Source organism: Typopeltis vanoorti, chromosome 23, assembly GCF_054136105.1.
Source record: "Typopeltis vanoorti isolate ZY-2024b chromosome 23, IOZ_Tvanoo_1.0, whole genome shotgun sequence".
NCBI classification, from domain to species: Eukaryota; Metazoa; Arthropoda; class Arachnida; order Uropygi; family Thelyphonidae; genus Typopeltis; species Typopeltis vanoorti.
Genome location: NC_143571.1, coordinates 48,220,912 through 48,244,895, shown reverse-complemented (window position 1 = coordinate 48,244,895; position 23,984 = coordinate 48,220,912). Strand labels below are relative to the sequence as shown.

At 35.2% G+C, this 23,984-nt stretch overlaps 1 protein-coding gene across 1 annotated transcript in view; it reads left to right on the top strand.

Moving 5' to 3' along the window:
- The window catches only part of LOC150093826 (2-aminomuconic semialdehyde dehydrogenase-like), a 76,693-nt gene that overhangs the window by 25,221 nt on the left and 27,488 nt on the right, over positions 1 to 23,984 (top strand). Inside the window, exons 3-6 of the mRNA XM_090412982.1 lie at positions 2,183 to 2,394; positions 8,221 to 8,387; positions 12,871 to 12,941; positions 22,449 to 22,553. Of these exons, the coding sequence (XP_090269108.1) occupies positions 2,183 to 2,394; positions 8,221 to 8,387; positions 12,871 to 12,941; positions 22,449 to 22,553 (555 nt within the window). The remainder of the gene's footprint in view (positions 1 to 2,182; positions 2,395 to 8,220; positions 8,388 to 12,870; positions 12,942 to 22,448; positions 22,554 to 23,984) is intronic.

Sequence of the window (23,984 nt, the reverse complement as noted above, 5' to 3'; positions counted from 1 at the left end):
TGGCAAAGATTTGGATGGAGATATTCAGTTGTTTGCAGATCATGCAAAGTTGGGACGAACCATAAAGAGTAGTGAAGATGTTGTGGCCTTGCAAGAAGACTTGAATAAATTGTGATTGGGCAAGCAAATAGGGATGTGAGTTCAATGTTGCAAAATGTAAGGTCTTAAAATTTGGAAAACAAAGATGAGATGCAGAATTTATGCTTGGTCAGAATATATTGTTGGAGGTAGAAGAAATAAGAGATCTGGGGGTGATAGTGGATAAGGATCTAAAGTTTAGGGGACACATTGCCAAAGTTGTGAAGACAACACAAAGACTTCTGGGAATGATGTGGAGGACACTGACGTGTAGAAGTAGGGAGATTCTTGTTCCATTGTATAAGGCTTTGATTAGGCCACACATGGACTATTGTGCCCAGATTTGGTCACCGGGTTTTCAGAAGGATGAAGAGATGTTGGAAAGGGTCCAAAGGCGACTGACTATGGTAGTTTCCGACCTCTGGAATGTTGAGTATGAGGAAAGATTGAGAAGATGTAATTTGCAGAGTCTGGTGCAGAGAAGGAAGAGGGGAGATATGATAGAGACCTACAAGTTGGTAAGAGGTTGTTATAAGATCAATGGTGGAGAAGTTCTACAGAGAATAGTGGGAGATCAGGGGAGAACCAGAGGTCATCCCTGGAAACTGTATAAAGAGGGTGTGAGTAGGGGAGTGAGAGGCAGGTTTTTTTCGTGCAGAGTTGTGAATGACTGGAATGCCTTGCCTGAGATTGTGGTGTCTGCAAGGAGTTTGAGTGTGTTTAAGACACGGTATGATGAGATGTGTGTGTGATAAAAGGACCTCCCAGATGAGTCTTTGACTCCATGAGGTCTTGGGTAATAATAATAATAATAATGTTCCTCAAGAAGCTGCACCTAGGTCTTTCTAACCAAAAGACATCATCCATCATTCATGTATCACAATCAATGATAAAACTACATACAATTGTTTGTGAGGAATTCTTGGTACATGATCAGCCATTAGACCTGTGGAGCTTCATTCAGCTAGCTAACACTATTCCCAATTCAACCATGGACACTCAAACATTAAGTAGGGGTATCATGTTTCCCAGTGAATGCTATGTCTGTCTGCAAAACTTCATTGCTATGCATTTTTTTTTTTTTTTGTTATGTAGCTCCCATCCATGAAAGGTTTTTCTGTAAACTCATAGTGCATTCGTACCATGGGTGGGCTAACATTTTTTTTTCTATTTTTTAGTAATTTTATATATATATTGGTATTTTCATTGATTTTTTTACATAGTCTGGAAACCTTGGCCTAGAGATCAAACATGGAACTTTTTCAAGCCACTTCAGGCCTCCGAAAAATGGAGGCGATGAAATTCAAATCGTATCTAAAGACAATCATAAACATCCATGTCCACAGCAAGATTCAAACCCACAGCCTGTTGGTTGGAGAGTGGATATGCTAACCACTCGGTCAACCAGACTGGTGTACCATAGATTTCAAATTACAACCATCTTGAACATTCAATAAATTAAGAGACTGGGCATGAATGGAACTGTGAGAGATAACTAAAGCCAAAAGGACAATATATTATATATATTAATTGTGTTTGTGCCACTGGTGAGAAAAGAGGGGAGGGGATTAAAACCTGAGTTTCCACGAGAAAAAATTGTTGCCATCCTACGAGCCAGTCAGGGGCACGCCGGCCATATGTGCAATGTGGGCGACGCACACAGGTGCCAGGATAGTAAAGGCGACAAAGAGGAGGTAATAGTTAAAAAAAAACGTTTTTTTAAAGTGATTTTTTTTATTAGAGGTGGGGATAGGGGTGCCAACTAAAGTTTTGCACACAAGCGCCGGACACTACTGGCGTGCTACTGGGTATAGGGGAGCCAACTAAAGTTTTGCATACAGGTGCCCCGGGCCCCACTGGCACACCCCTGGAGCCAGTCTAACTCACCTTCAGTTGAAAACACCTTATATGAACTTGGGTCATTTGAAATGTAGGGCAATCATGTGGATCTGTATAATGCAAAGTGCAAGTACTAATGAATTTTTAAATTCATAGAGTTCAAATTAATAGATATTAATTTGAACATATTTACATTATTTCATTGAGAAACAGCGATTTTCTATTTACTATCAATAATGATATCAACCTTCTTTTTTAATTTCAGGTTAGTAATCAAGGAGGAAGCAGGGATGCTGTTTCATACTGTGCATGTTCCTGTTGGCGTAGCTGGAATAATTGTTCCATGGAATGTACCTCTGGTGATGTTGGTCATGAAAATTAGTCCAGCATTAATTCATGGAAACACAGTTGTTGCTAAACCGAGTGAATTCACCTCACTGACAGCTTGGAAATTTTGTTCCTTGCTGAACGAAGCTGGTAAGTTAGAATTTATTTCTGAAGCACTATCCTTTGAAATTAAAAAAGAAGGTTTCACTTGGTTAGACTATAATAAATTTAGTTTAATCCTTTATCCAAGTGTGAGCAAACAAAATTTGCACTTGAAAATACCTTCAGGACTGGGGTAAGGTAGTGCAACTCATAGCAAAGGTGGACCAAGCTAACATCACTCCTTGTCTCAGTATCTCCCATAATGCAAAGCACATCACACACCACTTCAGACTACACTGCCTCTTAACCATTGCCACTATTTTCCCTCTTTCACGTCTACCTTATTGGACATAATTCCCCTGCTATCATCATCAGCACTCCCCCTCCCTTCTTGTCCTTTCTATCCTTGTGAAAACACAGTACTCTTGCATTTCTATTCCCATTAGGATATTATCTTCATTCAACACCATGTTTCTCTTATTCCAATGATTCTAGGGTAAACAGACTCAGTAATATATATAATGTATATAAATATATATAGACAATATATATATAATGATTTTTGTTTTGGTAACCTACATGAGTCATCAGACTCATCATGGGAAGCCCACTCAACTAGCAACATGTCTATCATAATGAGCTTTGAAGTTATACTACCTGCATTCCACTCACTAACAACTCTCCATATAAAAAATCTACTCCTCACACCCTTCTTCACCACATCTTCATACAACTTCCAGGGATGTCTCTTGTTCTTCCTCTTAAAATTCACTCTTTTTATAATTCGTTCTGTATTAATCTGATAGAATCCCTTAACTAACTTCAAGATCTCTATCATATCTCCTCTTTTCCTCCTATCCACCAACGTCGGTAATCCACATTTTTTCAAACACTCTTCATAACCAACACTCCAGAGTCCTGATATCAGTTTGGTTATTCGTCTTTGGACCCTCTCTAGTGTTTCCACACCACAATGAAAAAAACTAGGTGACCAAATATGAGCACATTAGTCCATATGTGGTCTTACCAATGCCTTATATAGAGACACCACCTCCTTATCTGATCCCTACATGTTAATGTACTTTTTATTATAGCAGCAATACGATGTGCAGTATTCGAAACACTTGCAATGTGTCCATGGAACTTCAGTCCACTGTCTACCATTACTCGTACAAGATCCCAAATCTCATCCACTTCCTGAAGTACAGCTCCACCAATACAGTATTTGGCCTTATATCTTTGACTCCCCAAGTACTACACCTTGCATTTATTAATATTAAAACTGCAACCCTACTTATTTGTCCAAGCTGTCAATTCAAATCTTCCTGTAGAGAATTAACATCAGCACTACTCCTGATAATTCTACCTAATTTTGCATCATCAGCAAACATTCGAAGATCCTCAGTCAATCCAGATGAAATATCATTAACAAATAAGTTAAAATGTAGTGGCCCAAGAACAGAACCCTGAGGCATGCCAATGGTCACCTTCCTTTTCTAAGACACTGCTCCATCATACACAATTTGCTGGTATCATTCAGAGAGCCAATCTCCAATCCATCTAACCAATATACTATCTATTCCTATCCTTACAGCTTGTATACCAATTTATTATCTGGTAATCTATTAAATGCTTTTTGCAAAGTCCAAGAATATCACCGTATAGTATATGCTTATCCCTTATCCAACACATTCATCATGTTATCATAAAACATAAGCATATTGCTAAAACAAGACCTACCTTTCACAAACCCATGCTGACCATCATAGAGAATCTTATGTCTATCAACCCAATCCTGTATTTTTTTTCAACACTTAGATCACAACTGCAGATATACAGAACAGTCTATAATTGGAAACTTCTGTTCTCAAACCAGCTTGTTGAGAGGTATTATTTTAGGAACCTTCCCCACTGCAAGACTTTCATTAAATAACCAGATCAAGAGCATGGCTAGCTCTTTTGCACAATCTTTAAAAATACGTGGTGATATGTCATCCAAAGCACCTCCGTAGCACAATTGGAAGAATGATGGTACCTTGTGCCTTCGATTAGAAAAGGCCTAAGTTTGATTCTCATTATGACGGAGGAATCTTTATATGGATTTTTTCAATCAAAGCTGAGTTATCTGATCTCATATGGAGGTAGCAGGGTTTTTTCTGCCAGGTTTTTCATCCCGCATACAGACAAATCGGTCTTTCAGAACACACAATTTACAGATAAAGAATATTAGCTGTGGTGGTGGTGGTGGGCAGTAGATGGCACTGATGTAGATGATTGGTAATAGAGGTTCGGTGTAGTCGTGGAGATGGAGAGTTGTACAGTGGGTGTCCTCCGGCATTGAGTCTTCGGACTCCTTAGAAGTGTCACGAATAATAATAATATTTCTCACAGTCTTATTAACATTTAACCCAAGCAACATTTGATACACCTCTGATTCTTTCACCTTTATTATATATATATAATATATATTAGTAGTATCTCTGACTGCCCTGTCTATCTTTGCATCATTAGCAAACAATTAAAAATCTCCTGTCAAACCCTTCCCAATATCTTTAATGCATAGATTACACAACAATGTTCCAAGGACTGATCACTGGGGGCACACCACTTGTCACCTTAAATCTGGCAGATTCACACACACCCTGCTTCACCTTATGGGTGGTTTAAAACCACTGGAACACTAAGAATTTGAGCCACTTTGCCATCTGTATGTCTGTTCAAAGGGCTCAAAGGTGTCCATATTTGTGACTGCACATAGAAGCTATTAACACGAATGTGATGCAATGTTTACGTGTCTAAAAGTGTTCCTCTTCATGAATCATTAGTATATTGTGTTTTTTAGGAATCACACAGGAAACAAATAGGGGAGTCTTTAACAGGAATAAATGCAAAAATATAATATCGGTGATACTGCTATTCCATGGGCATGCACCTAGCACACCTTGAATATATCCCTCTGGTGCTGATATCTCATCTGTCACTATTGCTGAATTCTTATCTAAATTATGCAACTGTTCTAGAACCTTCTAATACAATGTAATGGTAGCACCGTGTTACATACACCAGGTTGATAGACCTTGGAAAGTGAGCACTCATCATTTGAGCTATCACATCTGCCTCTGACACAAGGATACTGTCTGCATTCAGTAAAGCTATTCTTTCACATTTTTTTAAAATTATTTTTTCTATTTTTTTTCTTTTACTTGCAGCATAATGACAAAATTCTTTTCATACTCCAACTTAGCTTTCTGTATAATACTCATAACATCTCTGGCCTGTTTCTATATTTCATAACTCCTCTCACTCTTATGATATTCCTTCCACATCATCATCTTCTTATGAATCTATAATAAGATTCCTAATAAGATTGCACATATTTGAACTCTAGGGACACATTCAAATAATGTATTATTTATGCATCTTTTCAAGGCTTCCCATACACTGTTCATATCCTTCTCATTCATTAACTGCTATCATGGGACCAAAGATAGTATTCTTTGATCCCATGGTAACATTCTTTGATCCTGAGTTAGTCATAATTTTCAGATTTGTAGTTCAGCATGTAACCTGTCCTTAATGGAACATCCATATAATTGAATACTTCCTAAGTCAGTACAACAGCATGATCACTGCACTAACTGGTGGCAAAACAGTCACATATGGAAGCTTCCTGTATCATCAGTGGACATAGTATGGTTTATGCCACAACTGCTCCACATACGATCCAGTTTATATATATATATTGTGTGTGTGTTAAAGATACCAAGAAATTTTATAAACTTAGTTTTAATCCTTTTTTTCCCAAGTAAGCCAAGCTTGCACCTGAAGTATTTTTCAGGTCTGAGGCAACTTGTGGTAAAGGTCCGGCTCTGGGTCTGGCTCCCACTGATGAGACCTCAATAAAGGTTGAAACCGGTCTGGGTAGTAACCCTTCCTATAATACATAGCATTATACATGTCCGTAAGGATATGTGCTTGGTATTATGAGATACTTAGGAAAGTGATCAGAGCTTATGCTACCTTTACCACAAGTTGCCTCAGACCTGAAAAATACTTCAGGAGCAAACTTGGCTTACTTGGGAAACAAGGATTAAAGCCAAGTATATAAAATTTCTTGGTATCTTTAACGTATACTACACCAAGGTAAAAAACTTTCTACATATATATACATACATATATACAGTACCGTCGACAGGGTATAGCATAGAGGCAGCCTACCTCACGGCACGGCTTAATAAGGGAGCTCATTCAGCCATATTGCGGTAGGTGCCGTCACTACGCTAACAATTCCTGTTAGCATAGCAAGTGTGGAAAGAATATTTTCCAAGCTTAAACTGATTAAAAATTATTTGCGAACAGCAATGACCCAAGAAAGATTGGTTGGTCTAGCAATTATATCGATAGAAGCAGACATAGCTTATAATTTAAATTTAAAGAGAGCTTATAAGCAGTTTTATTGTGCAATATCCTCGTAGAGCAAACATTTTATTAATATTATTATGTAATCGCTTCACATTAATGCTTCTCTTGTAATAAAAACAAAATAGCAATTGGAGATTTTCTTATATTTTTGTCTTATAATCCATCAGAGGTGATATTTAATTGTTTGCCTCAGAGCACGATCTAATCTGGCGACGGCCCTGTATGTATATATATATATATATATATATATATTGGTCTCTAGAGCAGTTTCTGGATTATCTAATCCTTAACCCATCCAATACCATGAAACCAAATTAATGGCCTTTTGTAGATGGACTTCGAAGGAAGATTTTTGGAAACCAGGTTGCTACTTGATATTTTCCAGACACATGTCTAAATCTAGAATAAAAGTCTCTTGAGCAACTTTCATTGTATAGTTTCCTCATGAATTTTGTAACTGAATATCTAGTTTTATCTCTAGTCGCTTGGTTGCTACATGACTTTTTGTCTTCAACTTTCCTGAAAATGCTGGAATCAAGTACCCAAATTTCTGTTGTTTCATCTCACTCTCTTCCTTCTGTACATCAGTGATCTTATTTTCCTACCTCTTCATACTAAATAAATTCATAAGTTTACAGACTTTGCATTCCTGCTCCTCATCACTAAAAGTCTTGTAGCATACAAACCAATAAGACTGCAAAAAAAGATCTAGGGAAAACTTCCTAAAATACTGATCTCCATACCATTCTCCAGTAGAGAAAAGATAACTTAATCAATTAATTTTAATTCTTCTAAAACCCAGTCTTATGTATAATAATCCTCCTTATCTGATCTTGTTTATTTCTCTCTAGATCATTGTATCTGACTAGATAACTGATGAAGAGATTTTTTGGATTAACAATAGCTAGAATTTTCTCCTAGCATATTAGAATCTCCAGAGCTGCTCAGAAAGCAAAGCTATAAATGATGATCCTTTTGATCAACTGCTTATATGATACAAATCAACCTAGTAGTGTAGTACTTCTCCCTTTTTTGGGAGAAGTCCAAAAAGCTTCTTTAAAAAATCCTAGATGCAGCTCAACAGTGAGCAAACAGGATGATTAATAACTATTTTCACACTGATGTGTTCATGAACACCTATGCTACATCACTATCAATTTGCAATCTAGCTTTGAACTCATGACACACTAATTATTTATCTTTTTCCTTCATCCCTGCTGCCACCATCTTGCAGAACAGTCAACTGGGATGGCTGTTTCCCCACTAACTATAAGTTAAAAAAATTAAAAAAACTCCATAAATTTCTTATCCCCCCCCCTAACCCCTCCATTATACATTCCTGATTAAATACTATATAAAAATAATTATCCACTCACAATGCCACAGGTATCTGATAATAATCATAACAATTCTGAGATATGCTGATTTAATTGTATAATTCATGTTTTTCAGGTGTTCCTCCAGGAGTTGTCAATGTCATATATGGCCTTGGTCAAAAGGTAGGGGAGGCACTAGTCACAAATCCTGATGTTCCTCTCATTTCTTTTACTGGTAGCACAGCAACAGGTACTCATATTGCCACAGTTACCGCACCAATGGCAAAGAAACTTTCACTGGAGGTAATATTTCTGTGCAGATAAAAAAAAAAAGTTAAACTTAAACTTAACTTCATAAAGATGAATTACAAATTTCTTTCACATACTCTTATTTTGAAGACAATAATATACCATCATCATCATCAAATTCCAGAGAAGTATAGGATATTATGATAGTATGACATGAAAAAGTTACACATTACTAACTTCCTATTAACAATTTTCCTCTAAATTATTCTTATCTGTCAAGACTCTAGTATTAGTAGATCCTAGATTTCTATCTTCTAAAGCTCTTTTTACCATAATCATCCACCTAGATCTCGGTCTTTATCCTGCCATCCACTTTCCTCTCCCGTTCTGTTTTTAAGTTACCAAAACCACCTGAGATTAGCTCTGATAACACATGTCTGAATGCTAACAATGGCAAGTTGTTTCCTAATATTCTCATTTTTAATATGATACAGATGGCATCAATATGCCATCTGTCCATTCCCCAATCTTCTTCAGAGCTCTCAAATCTATAGTCTACATTCTTTGATCAAGTGTTTTACTTCTAACCCAACTTTCAGATCCAAACTTAAAATTGGTTTGAACATTGTCTTGTATACAGCTAGTTTAGTCTTTTGAACTAATTTCTCTCTTATTCCATATAAATTTATTCAGTTCACTTCCTGCCATACCAGTTTGCTAATTCTGCTGACTATTTCCATATTTAATTTGCTATCTTCACCAAAAATTGTGCCTAAATAGTTGAAATGTTTTACTTGTTCTATAAATTCTCCATTCAGGATGCAGTTGATGTTTTCAATGTTTCTGCCTATTTTCACTGTCTTTGTCTATTTATTGCTGATTTTTCATGCCAAATTTATTACAACAGTTATTCAATTTAGTCAGAGAATCCTGCAGACTTGTACTGGATTTATTTAGATATACATAATATCATCTGCATAAAGTAAAGAGCTGAGATTAACATCTTCAATTATGATATCAGGTTTAATATCACTTTCCTTCATAGTGTGATTCATATAGATTATGAATAACAGCAGAGATAATGTACATCTTTGTATCACATCTAAGTTAACATGAATCTAATTTCCTGTACCTCCTTCAATTCTAACTGCTGACTACAACTCAAATATAGACTTAAGTTTTATGGTATAAATGCCCCATTAACACCATAACTGTCGATGTTGGAAGTTTTTCCACTTGGTTATACTATAAATTAAAGATACCAAGAAATTATAGATGTTTTTGGTCATACAATGTTACAAAATATAAGACTTATTGTTAAACTGACCATAGATTTTTAATTCGTACGTATGTTCGTACAATATTGCCTACCGGTTTCGCTAGTAACTGTATATGTGTATGCAAACAAAGTTTGCACCTCAAATATAATCAGAACTAGGGCAACTCATATATATATATAGAAGCTAATGACTTCACATCACTTGCCTTAGTATTCCATAATGCAAAGTACATATCCTTATGAGTATGTATAATGCTATGCATTATGGAAAGGGTCACTACACAACCCAGTATCACCTCTTGGGTCTAGCTCCCACTGACGAGACCACAATAAAGGTCGAAACCAATCTGGGTAGTGACCCTTCCCTTAATGCATAGCATTATACATACCTATAAGGATATGTGCTTTGCATTATGGGATACTAAGGCAAGTGATGTGAAGTCATTAGCTTCTATATATATGAGTTGCCCTAGTCCTGATTATATTTCAGGTGCAAACTTTGTTTGTTAACACTTGGATAAAGGATTAAATCAAGTATATAATTTCTTGGTATCTTTAATTTATATACCTGTAGAATTTTGCAAAGCTTTTCTATAGGCACCTCGTCATATGTCTTTTCCAAATCTACAAAACTAAACACATATCCATGTTATATTCCCGTGATGTTTCAACTATTGTCTTAAAGTGAAAATCTAATCTTGATATCCTCTGTTTGGCCTGAATCCAGCTTGTTCATCTCCAAAATTCTCCACAATTTTTCTTAGCCAAGTGAACACTTTGCTGGGGAAAGTTATGGTAGGCAACAACAGGATGCAAAGTATACACTTATCTTTAGAGGTACCTGTGGCATGACTATAAACAACAAATTACACAATAACCACAGTAATTAACTTTAATGAAATGAAAGTACAGATATTTCGTACTGAAAATAACAGTACATCATCAGTGCGTAGAAACAAGCAAATCAAGGAAATGAAACACAAGGTACATATACATACAACAATTGGTTTACCAATTAAAACGGTTGTCAAGTGCTAGAAATTAATATATTAATAAATAATATTAAAACTATTTTTGATGGTTACATAAAATGAGAATCTCCCAAACTTTTGGGGGAGGGAGAGAGAGAGAGAGAGAGAGAGAGACAATCGTTCTGATTCAGATTTGGCTGATGTAAAAGGACTTCACAACTTTCTTTGAAAAGGCATTCATATTTAAAACTGCTTCTATGGAGAAGATGAGCTTCATCCCACCGGCTACTGTGTTTAATGTCAATACTATGTTGTGCCCGACCAAACTTTTGAGGTTTCACGTATTCAATATAATATTGATGTCCATTAATTCTCTTTTCCACAGAACAGCCTGTCTGTCCAATGTATGTCAGTATATTACATTCACAAAGTATCTGGTAAATGCAAGCTAATGATAGAGGTGACAGTTTGGCTTTTGTAGATGGTGAGAGATGAGAAATTTTGTTGATAGGAAAATATGTGGGAATAAGGTGATACTTCAAAATTCTACCAATATGTTCAGGGATACCAGAAATATAAGGGATTGGAACCCTGCGATCTGTTGAAGAATCCTAAGGTGTTGGAACATCAGGAGTCAATTGCCTGCTGGATTTGATGAGGGTTATAACCATTAAATTCCATTAAAGTTTTGATAGTGAAAAGTTCTTGTTGTAAGCTTAAGGAAGAGGAGCATACATTATGTGTTCTATTAATTAAAGACTTGATAACACCAATTTTTTGAGAGGTGTGATGAGTAGACTTTTGACTACTCATTACTTCTCTTAAAGTTTAAGAGATAAGAGACCTTGGAGTGGTGGTAGACAAGGATCTGGTCTTTGGGATGTGGGATATGAAGACAAATTGAGGGAATGCAATTTACAAAGCTTTGTGAATAAGAGCAGATATGATCGAGACATTTTAATTGGTAAAGTGTTGGTAATGGGTTAATGTGGAAAAAAATTTTCATAGAATGGGGAAAAAGGAGGTTAAACAAAGGGACATCCCTGGAATATAAGGAGGGTGTGAGCAGTGGCATAAGGAGCAAGTTCTTTACATGGAAAGTGAGTAGAATGCATTGCCTGACATTGTGGCGAGTGCAAATACACTGAATGAGTTTAAAGAATGGTTTGATAGGATTTGTGTGTAACAGCGTGTACCTCTCACAATGAATCATTTGACTCCTTCTATTATATTCCCTCTGCAATGTTTTATTTTATTTTATTTTTTTAGTTTTATTTTTTTGCAGCTACTGCTTCATATCTCTACTCATTCACTTAATCTCCACTTGGTTTATTCTCCTATGAGTATACAGTCTGATACTGCTTCTCTCAAACAACCCCTGAGAAGTGTACTACTGACAATCTTTCCTTGTAGCTTCTTAAATCATGGCCAGAATCGATGTCTTTTAAGTAATGCAATAGCAAGTTAGGTCATGCCAAGGTTATATTTCTGTAACTTATCAGTCACTTTTTAAAACTTTTGAAGTTTCAAGGGTGAAAACCTTTTTTTTTTTTTTTTGTATAAAACCATGAACAATATAAAGTTCCAGTACTTTGGCTGATTTAGGGTTAAATAATCCAGAACTCCCTACTCTAGAGATGGAACATTGCTTTTTCTAGTTACTTCATGTCTCCAATAAGAAAAATGGTGGCCTTCTCACAATTCTTCTTTTTCATCCATCAAGATGATAGGTTGAGTCCAATATAAACAAATCTTTGCCATTTGTCTTTATCTCTTGCCATTTTTGTCATCTCTCTGAAGCTTGATAATTGTGATCGTTCCTTTGGACACCTCAAGAGAAGCCATTCTCTCGAGGTGTCCAAACCATCTTAATTGTTGCCGTCTGTAACTTGCTCATTTGCTTTGTGTTCTGACCAGGGTCTTATTTATTTTTCTTAAACATTCTCCTCACACTAAGAAATGAAATTCGTTGTCCACTTAATTTTATTCTATTCTATCTAGTGTCACCACCATCCAAGATGTTAATTATGAATCTCTATATATTTGTTTTGAGGTACTCTCTTGCTCTCTGCATAGTTCTGGCCCAGTCCCCATCCACCTAAAACATTTTCAAATGTTCATTCCATGTTAGATTTGAACTTGTGTGGTATGAATGTCTCCACTTGGCCAATCAGGTGGGCAAATGATATAAAATATCGATATATATTTATTATATTTTTCTTTCAATAATGTTAACAGTATATGACACTTAAAAAAAAAATTAACTAAGTTCTCTTTGAATTTTCAGATGGGTGGAAAAAATCCAGCTATTGTATTTGAAGAAGCAAACCTGCAAAAATGTATTCCTACTATTATAAGGTATAGTTAGAGTCAATCGTAACGTAGTTTACCATAGTGACATATTAGTTTATTTCTATGTCTATGTATATGCTCCAGGTAATAACCATGATATGAAAGTTGAAATGGTGAGGAAATGATTTTAATAGTAAAGTTTTCACTTCAAATGGTAATTGTGTCTACAGATCTGTTAAAATTAGTGTTTGCAGAATGCTACTTGTTACACTTCTCTTGTGGGATATTGCTTTCCTTCACAACTCACTACTGTATATATCAGACAGCTAATGAATTCATCTCACTAATCTGTTATCCATCTTCCTCAACTTGAATACCAACTTATAGATGAGTAAAACTACCAATTTGATGTTGCAAAGTGAAATATTTCAAAATTTGCAATGCAAAGATGAGATACTGTATTGAATTTTGTGGGATGAACTGAAGGAGGTGGAAGTACTTGGGAGTGATGATGGACAAGTACCCGAAACTTAATGTCACATTGCAAGAATGTGACAAATTATGGCAGTAATGCAGGCGTCCTTTGACTGGAGGTTAAGCTTCAGCTTGAAAAAGGCATGTTCTGGTATGTTTATTTAAAGTCCAATTATAGCATTTATCAGATGCTGCAGTTTATCCACATAACTTAAGTAACTAAAGTGCTATTGTTGGCAGTTCTTATAATTACAGGTTTTCATTAAGAAATAAGCATATAAGTGTAAGGAGTGAACTTCTTCCTAGAATCCTGTGTGTGTGTGTGTGTGTGTGTGTGTGTGTGTGTGTGTGTGTGTGTGTGTGTGTGTGTGTGTGTGTGTAAAATATAGGGGGGGGAGGAAATCAAGGTCAATCTGCAGTCCTAATTATGGATTACAAATGGCAGCATATAAGAGCTCTCCCTACAATTAGAATGGTATATCCTAATTATAGGATTACAACCAGGATATATATATATATATATATATATATATATATATATATATATATATATATATATATATCAGTGGTGTCACATGCCTATTTCAGTTGGGTGTGCTGTTATTGTGTGGCTTATGCAACCCATGCTACACAATTCATATCAATTTGATGTGAATTTTGACTGCATATGATTGCATTTTTATTGATGTATGAAAGGAGTGCAAAGAACATCAGCGCTCATTGGTCCAATGCAGTTAATTTTATTTATTATTTGACATCTCTAGGGAGTCCAAGGACTCATCGAGACAGGGCACCTGCTCTCTTCAACTCTGCCTCCACCATTCAATCACCAACTGACCGCAACTACACCAACGGCATCTACTGCTGACCACCACTGATATTTACACAGACAATCACAAACATCCATGCCCATGGTGGAATTTGAACCCGCAGCATTTTAGCTGGAGAGCAGATATGGTCAACACCTGGTCAACCAGGCCATATATATATATATATATATCCTAGTTGTAATGCTATAACTAGGATATACCATTCTAATTGTAGGTAATTGTCGATAATTTTGAATACTTTATCAATTAATTGTAACCCAAATCAGTATAGAGTGGGGGACAATGTGTTTGTTTTAAGATATATTAGAAAACACTTAATGAAGGAGAATGCTATATTTGAATTACTCAAGAGCTTACCTCCTTCGACTACAATCATACAATCCGCAAAAGCTCTGGTAGAAAATGGAACATTCAGTAAGTCGTCAACACTGTCTCCCATTGTAAATATGGGCAAAAAAGTTATAAAATATTTATAGAAAATTATATATTAAAAACTTGTCTATATCGGTGTCTTAAATATGTCAGTTTCCACTTCACACACACAAAACAGATGAAACTCAGAAAACAAAAATAGCAGCTCATGACAAATAACATTCTATTGGATTGGTTGACACAATAACTAATCACAGCCATCGATTTCTGGGTACTACTACTGCCTCAGCACACACTCTGCCTCCAGTGGCGAATTCTCCATGCTTGATATGCTTGCTGCGCAAGCTCATTAATTGAGAAAGAAGTAATATTTATTTGTTAATAAATGCATGCATTTATAAGCATTCCATTTAGGCTTTTATTTTTGTAGACAGAAGACATCTTAAGCTTGTACGGCAATAATTGAGCTTTGCGTTGTGTATCAAAGGCCGATTAGCTCGTCTAGTCAAAGCTACCTTGGCTTGTTCGGTTGTAGGAGCTTCCAGGTCCTCACTGCAGCACTGTGATTTCATGCACACGCATAACCATTTCCACTCCCTTCATGTCATCTTAAACACAAGGCCATACGCAGTCGAAATAGCTCTAGCCAGTGAGCTTCAGCCAGCCTTTACAAGTGTGCGTGTTGCTTGGGAAAATTAAGTTACAACCAACTTTTTATGACGATGTTATTGACCAGTTCATAAAGAAGAACAGTAGGGTAGAATTTGTATTCAAGTAGCTAAATTGAAAAAGATAGAATATCATTTGTAAAATAAATGTTGTATTTGTATAATCAAATGTACATAAATTTCTAAATACAGGTAACCCTCGTATAATGCGGATGTTAAGTTCCACAAAAATGCTGCATTATATGAATCGCGTTATGCGAGACTCAGATCACATAGAAAAAGTAGGATTAGGTTCCGAAATCGTTTTTTTTAAAGATTATATAAAGAATGATATATCCAACAAAAAATATTTTTATTTAATTCACGTAATTCATGTAAATTAAGAAAACAAATAAACTATGAAACAAATACATAGTATAAAATTATAAAAAATTATAAATTGTACATAAACTTCATCGCACATGATACATAAATGTTTTAGGCAAAATAAAATAAAGTGCATATTTTAATCATCATCACTCTCTTCAAAACTAAATTTCATGTATGTTCTTTATTTACAAGTGGCCTTAGTTATCAAGAAGTCAGTAATAAGATCTTGCCTACCAATATGCCGCATTTTTTTATTAAGTTCATAATACGGAGCTAAACAAATATCCAATTGTCTCGTTAAATTTCCGGAGCGCTCCATTGGGAGATCATTATCCATAAAATAATTTTCTTGCCAAGTCCAATCTTTCTGCTAATTTCTTTAAACTGAATTCATCACAATCAGAATCTTCCTCATACACTTGAAGAAACTCAGGTGTATGAGGAAGAAGCATTAGAGCTGTTGCAAAAACTAAATAAGAATTCAGCAATACAGACTGATGGGATATCAGCATTGATGCTAAAAGAATGTTCAGCTGAACTGACTATTCCTTTGACCATGCTATATAATTTGAGTCTCAGAACAGGGAAGATTCTGCAGGAGTAAAAAGAATGTATGGTAATCCCATCGCACAAGGGTGGTGCAAAGACCAATGTATTCAACTATCAACCAATCTTTTGCCGGCCTGGTTGCCTGAATGGTTAGTGTATCCGCTCTCCAGCCAAAAGGCTGTGGGTTCAAATCCCACTGTGGACATGGATGTTTGTGATTGTCTGTGAAAATACTAGTGGTGGCGATTGGCGGTAGATAGCGTTGGTGGATTGAGTGGTGGAGACAGAGTTGTCGAGTAGGTGCCCTCCTTCGATAAGTCTTTGGACTCCCTGGAGGTGTCACATAATAATAATAATAATCAGTATCTCAGGAGTGGTGGTGGTGAAGATTTTGGAAAATAATCCAGAAATGGGGTCACAGAGAATCTCTGCTTTGCAATGAACAGCATGGGTTTACTAAGGGAAGGTCATGTTTTAACAACTTGCTCACATTCTATAATTAGACTTGCCATAAAATTTTTTTATCAAACCGGGACATTTTTGAGAGTTTGCTCAAAACAGAAAGTAATGCCTCCTACGCTAAGTACTTATGATTCAAAAGGCTAAATAACAGTGGTTAATAAAAAACAACATTTCCTAGTAATAATTTTTAATTACTCTTAACTGAACATAATTTATTATTAAAAAGTTATTAATATTTATCACTAGCGTGAACTTTCTTTAAAAATTCTTTGTTATTTTTAATCGCGTCGAAAAATTCACTACAATTTAGTTCTGTTAAATTTGCACGCAATACAGCTTTTACTGTTGATTCAGCCATTCTACCTCTTTCTTCAGACCATATGTTATTCATTATTGAGAATATCCTTTCAACAGGTAAAGATGTGCCTGGCAGGCTGAAAATGTATTCTATAATTTGGACAAGATTGGGCAATGAAATGTTCTTTTCTTTGAAATGACTGAATAGTTGTATCCATTTTTCTTCGCAACTTGTATTTTTCAAAATGTCATAGTTTGCTGACCAAAAAGCTTTTACAATCACCACTTCATCAAACAGTTCATCCATGTTTATTGCATTATTTGCGAGAGTTTCATTAATTTTTTCACCTGAAGCTTCAATTTCCGATCAAGTTAATTCATTGTTAAATAATAAAGTAACATGCAAAAACCACAGTGAAATCCTTAATTAGTAAAAAGACAGATATTTTGTACTAAAGTTAATAGTACATCTTTAGTGTCTGTAAAAGTAATAGGAATGGAATACAGGCAAACATTCGGTGGATCACCTATTAAAATACAATTGTTACTGCGTGCTAGGAAATAATAGAAATAACAAATTTAATCTATTAAGATAAATGGTTTTTTACATAAGATAAAAAATCCATAAAGAAGGCTGTCCTGTATGACCTATTGTAATTGCATTGACTTTCCAACTTATCGGATTGCAAAAGTATTATCACGTTCCTTAAGTGCTCTCACTGGTCATTCCAGATCCTATATAAAAAACTCAACAGATTTTCTTGAAAAAATCAAGGATATAAAAATTACAGATTCTGAAATATTAGTCATTTTTGACATCGATTCTCTGTTCACCAATATCCCATTAACTGACAGAGTCAATTCATTATATGAAGATTACCCTCCAGATATCGCAAGGATATTCGAATATGTCATCCACTCAGATTATTTCAGTTGGAAAAACAAAATCTACAAACAAATTGAAGGTACTACCATGGGTAGCCCCTCTGTCTCCACCTTTGGCAAACTACTATTTGAAATAATTCGAAGATACTATGTTCTCATTCATTCATCCTCAACCATCTCTACCGTTATGTCAATGATGTTTTTGCTGTTTGGTCACACACTGAAAATGAACTTTTCTACAACGGATAAATAACCTTCACCCATGCATCCAATTCACTATGGAAAAAGAAAACTCTGGTACTTGACCATTTTTGGACATCCTCCTTACTAGAACGTCTTCTGGTACCTTATCTACAAGCGTCTTTCGAAAACCCATTTTTACTGGCAGATACATTCACAAAAAGTCTGCGCACCACATGTCTCAAAAATTTGGCATTCCTAAATCTGTAATTCATAGAGCACATAAAGTTTGCTCTTCCCCAATAATCTTACCACAAGAACTTTCCATCATTAAAAAGTTAATGGAATCAAATGATTACAACTCCAATCAAATCCAACAGATACTTGACTCTTATGTTCCAACACCTACAGTTTCTTCAACAGTCTGCAGAGTTCCTATTCCGTACATTCCAGGAATCTCAGAACCTATAGGTAGAATTCTGAAAAAAAGTATCAACTGATTCCAACATATATTCCTATCAACAAAATTTCTTCTTTATTACCTTCTACAAAGGATAAACTGTCTTCTCTATCTTTGGCTGGCATTTATCAAATACCTTGCGAATGCGATGTCTCTTATTTTAGAAAACTGGCCGTTCTTTGGAAAAAAGAATAAAAGAACATCAATATTATATTGATTATAACAAACTTCTGAAGTCTGGTCTGGTGCAGCACAGTATTGACTCTACTCATAGCGTCCAGTGGGATAAAGCAGTTATCCTCCATAGATGCAGATTCAAATATGAACGCTTATTCAAAGAAAGTTGTGAAACTATCTTACACCGACCGGATTTAAATAGAAATGACTGTATGTCTCTCTCAAAGAAGATTTGGGAGACTTTTATCTTATGTAAAAAACCATTTATCTTAATAGAAATAACAAATTTAATCTATTATTTCCTAGCACACGGTAACAATTGTATTTTAATAGATGATCCACCAAACGTTTGCCTGTATTCCATTCCTATTACTGTTACAGACACTGAAGATGTACTATTAATTTTAGTACAAAATATCTGTCTTTTTACTAATTAAAGATTTCACTGTGGTTTTTTACGTGTTACTTTATTATTTAATTACTATGCCACAGGTTCCACTAAAAATCAGAATTAACTCATTGTTATTTATCCAAGTAAAAGATTCTGCTCCACCAAAACTGTTTTCTCAAAGCTCAATGTAAGAGAGACATCGGTCATAAAATTTTGTAAACTCTTGTAGTATTGTACTAATATTAATACTTCCATTATTTTCCAGTATTCTAAAAAGTTTTTTGCTTCTTGAGGTATAAATTTATTATCGCACCTTTCCTCGAGATTTGTTTTTAATTTTCTAAGTTCAATGACAATATCTGTTGCACTCGCTTTTGTGCTTTCCATAATCAAGATAGATTTGTTAAACAATTTGAGTTGCCCGTGCACAAACCACAAATACATTTCACCACAATCATTATCAAAGAACTGTTTTATCATCACCGGACAGTGTTCTTGTGAAATAAAATATGATTCAGTCCCTCATAGATTTCAGGTATTCTGTCAATAGCTGGAAGTAGCGAAAGAAAATGGGTGTTGACATGTTGAAGAACCTTTTTATACTCTACATCTACAAATTCACAGAATGCTTTTAGCTGAGTGACTCAAACTGTATAAATGTGGAAATATTTATAAATTTTGACTAATTTAGAAATATTCAGTTCATCTTCACTCTCGGTACTATCACTCGTCTTGTTAATGTCATCATTCATATTACTTTCATCTGAACAATTGTTGTCACTGCCTTCAAAAACTGCGTCATCTTCGGTACCATCCATCGCATTACTTATCCCGCATTTCTTAAATGACTTTATAATTGTCTCTTCTTTCACAGCTTCCTGTGAATTTTTCACCCAGGTACATACTTCTGAAATTGTTGGCCATTTCATATGTCCTGTTGCTGTAACATCGTGATTTGGCTTTGCCATCTATTTGTTCCACTCTTCCTGCATAAAATTTTTGAATGGTTTATTAAAAGATCCATCCAAGGGTTGTAATTGACTTGTAAGGCCTCCAGGAATGACAGCTAATTCTGTATTCATCGCTTCTTGGTTGATTCTGTTTTATGCGCTCTGAATTGATCCCACACTAACATCGCAGGCTTTTTAAACAAAGCACCTGGATGTTTTGCCCATATCTTTTGTATCCATAATTTCATTCCTGTTTTGTCCATCCAGCCTTTATCTTGAACATGGATAATAATGCCACGAGTAATTTCATCTCTCGGTAACGTTTTACGTTTTTCTCTTGAAGATTAACACGGGGGGGGGGGGGGTTAGTTTTGTTCCATCCATGCAACAAGCTAAAACTACAGTATAGTGAGTTTTTTCGTGACCTGTTGTTTTGATCACTATTGATTTGGTGCCTTTTGAATTTACTGTCCGATTTGAAGGAACATCAAAAGTTAGAGGCACTTCATCCATGTTCGCAATTTGATTAAACTCAAAGTTAAATTTCCTTCTCGCTGATATGATAAATCTATGGAATTCTATAATTTTAGCTTCATAATCAGCCGGCATTTTTTGGGCTAGAGTGGTTTTTGTACACATGCATAACCCATGTCTTTTCATAAATCTAAAGCACCAAGACGGTGATCCGGTAAAATCTAAAATTCATTAGCAGTTGTCCATCGTTTCACTTCAAAAATTATCATTTTTGTAGAAACAGATATTCCCATGTTTCGATGATTTGTTACCCAATTTTTCATTTGTACTTCTAATTCTGGCCATTTTTCTAGGTGCAAATGGAATGTTTTCTTGTGTTTACATAGTAGTTTTAATTGTTCCTCTTGTTTTCTCCACTCATGAACCAATTTTTCTGTTGGTGGTGGACCAAAATGTCTTTCTGCTGCTCTGTTTCCATATTGTTTTGCAAAATTTATCACATTTAATTTATAACTCATGTTATATGAAAGTCTTTTTTGTTTTACACTCATTTTTTCTAATTTTAAGATAAAAATTTTAACGACTTCAAAAATAATTCAAATGAACCATACAAAAGCGCATATGTTTACACACTAACAACTATTGATACTCTAAATCGGTGATTCACCCACATGCAGCGAGATAACTTAGGTACCTAGCTTCAGTGGCGTAGTTATTAATTTTATTAACATATTGTGCCAGTAATTGAACTTCGCCGACAGCTTTGGTACAGTGTAAAGATTTGTATTTTAATGTTACCTTCAGACCATAAGACGCACCCCAATATTCAGTCGATTTTTCTATGTAAAAAGGTGTGTCTTATGGTCCGAAAAATACGGTAATAATAATAATAATTTTGAAAAGGCTTTTGACAGAATACAGCATGACTGTTGTATAAATTGGAGAATATAGGATTGGATTATAAAATACTGGTATGGATAAGAGGATGGCTGACTGACAGATATCAAAAAGTTATATGTGGGGGATGTGATTCTACAAGATTTAATGTAACAAGTGGTGTACCACAAGGATCAGTCCTTGGTCCACTGTTATTTAATCTGAACATTAATGACATTGGGAAAGATCCATCAGGCAATATATAGTTATTTCTGATGATATCAGGAATGCAGCTGATATGCAGTACTTGAAGAATGATTTGAATATGTGAAATTGTGGGCACAGGGAAATGGATGTCAGTTCGCTGTTACTAAATGTAAAGATTTGCACTTTGGTGTGATAAGTTATCCAATCTTGTATTATATTGGTGAGATTATACTAGAAGAAACTGATCAGACTAGGCATCTTGGAGTTTTAGTAGATAAGAAGTTCAAGTGCCATATAGCTAAGATTGCCAAACAACTCAGAAGATAATTGTAATGCTGAAACATACTTGGACATGCAAAGATAAGGATGTCGTTTTTGCCTCTTTACAAGAATGAACTTCATAAGACCTCACTTCGACTACTGCGCACAGGTCTGGTCTCCTGGTTTTCATGGTGATTCTGATACAGTGCAGAGAGTGCTGAAAATGATATCAGGATTGTGGAATATCGATTATGAAGACAGACTGAAAATTTGTAGTCTCCATACAGTAACATACAGGAGAAAGAGGGGTGATATGATTGAGACAAACTTCTGAAAGGATCATACAGGATTTTAGTTGATGGAATTTTTCATTTTATGTAGGGTGGGGAAAGGACGAGAGGGCATCCTTGGAAACTGAGAATGAATACCGTCGAGAAGGGGTTGAGATCTAGATTTTTCTGTCATAGAGTGGTGTGTGATTGGAATGGAATGCCAATGGATTTTGTGTGTGCAAGTAGTGTGAATGAATTCAGGAAAAAAGTAGAACAGCTTGGTTTATATATATATATATATATATATATATATATTAAAGTATATCAATGATAATAGATGATGCTATAGTATATTGATTTTTTGGTTTTTTTTCCTTCTAATTTTGATTTCTTTGTGCTAATTAATAACTCTATTTCAGATCAAGCTTTGAAAATCAAGGTCAAGTATGTCTTGCAACCAGCAGAATTTTTGTTCAAAAATCTATTTACCCAGAATTTATTAAAAAGTTTGTTGAAGCAGCTAAGTGAGTATAGTGAGGAATTACAATTATAACAATGTTATTCAAAAATGATAATTACTAAAATTTTTAATACTTCTGATTTTAATTTAGTATATTTTATATGTAATAAAAGCAATGTCTTCCATGGTTTTTATTGTATTCATATATGAACCATCATCATTTCCTTATATGTCCCTGAGAGGTGTATATATATATGTATATGTATATATATATATATATATATATAATATGTTGTTTAGTGTTAAATGACTAGAATACTGAGATTAAATAAAAGCAGATTTTATTTGCGCGACTAGTTTCATCTTTCACAGACTTCTTCAGGTGCACAAAACATAGAAATAACAAGCAAGATAACCGTAAAGGAACTGATTCTGAACAGTACAAAAAAGCATTAGCAAAAAACTGTTAAGGTTCAAGCCTTGATGAGTTTAAAAAAGAACTCTCTCTAACTGTATTATTAGATATATGTGTGCGTTTAAGATCTCGAGCACGCTAATATTTGATATCAGAACAGTGACAATCTGGCAAGTTGTAACTCAGGTTACTGTTGATATGTACAGGGCTAAGGGTTATTTCTTTTGATTCTATTATTTTCCTTTCTATTTCATCGTAACAATGATGAATGTTATTCGACTTTTCCCAGAGAACTGGATGTGGGAGCCCCTCCTAGTTAGAATTAGTGGAAAACAGGACATGGCTAGATAAAGCACTGGCTCGTGTTCTCTTATAATTTATGTCTCTTTGATGTTCCTCGATGCGAAGTTCAATTGAATTTTCCATCTGGCTAAAGTATGGTTTACCACAATTGCAGAAAATCTAATAGATGCCGGTATATTTTAGGTTATTATGACTAATCTTCGGCTGACTTAAACAGGACCGTAGCTTTGGTAGAGTCATGAAGAAAGACTGTATATTATACTTTCTTAGAATCTTTGCCAATTTTGGTATGACAGGGCTGATGTAAGGAATAGAAATGTTCCCTTTAAAAACTGTAGTATCTTCATTGTGGTGAGGGAGAGGGTTGAACAGGAGTTTGTTGATAGTCTTCATTGAATAGCCATTTAGTTGAAATGTATTTAGAAGGAGATTGAGTTCGTTGTTGAGTTCTTCTTCGTTAGAAAGAAGTGAGCAAACCCGGTGTCTAAGTGTAGAAATGATCCCGAATTTCTGTGGAGGATAATGGTGGGAGTGAGCATGAAGATACCTGTCCATATGGGTAGGTTTTCTGTAAATAGAAATGTTGAATTTTCCTGCTGAACAGTTCAGCTTGACATCCAGAAAAGAAAGAGAACCATTGACTTCCAACTCAGTTGTAAACTTTATGTTAGGATGTATATTGTTCAGGTGGTCTTGGAAGTTCTGGAGAGATTCAAGGCCATGTTCTCAAATTAAAAAGATGTCATCAATGTAATGTTTCCAAATCTTTGGTTTTAA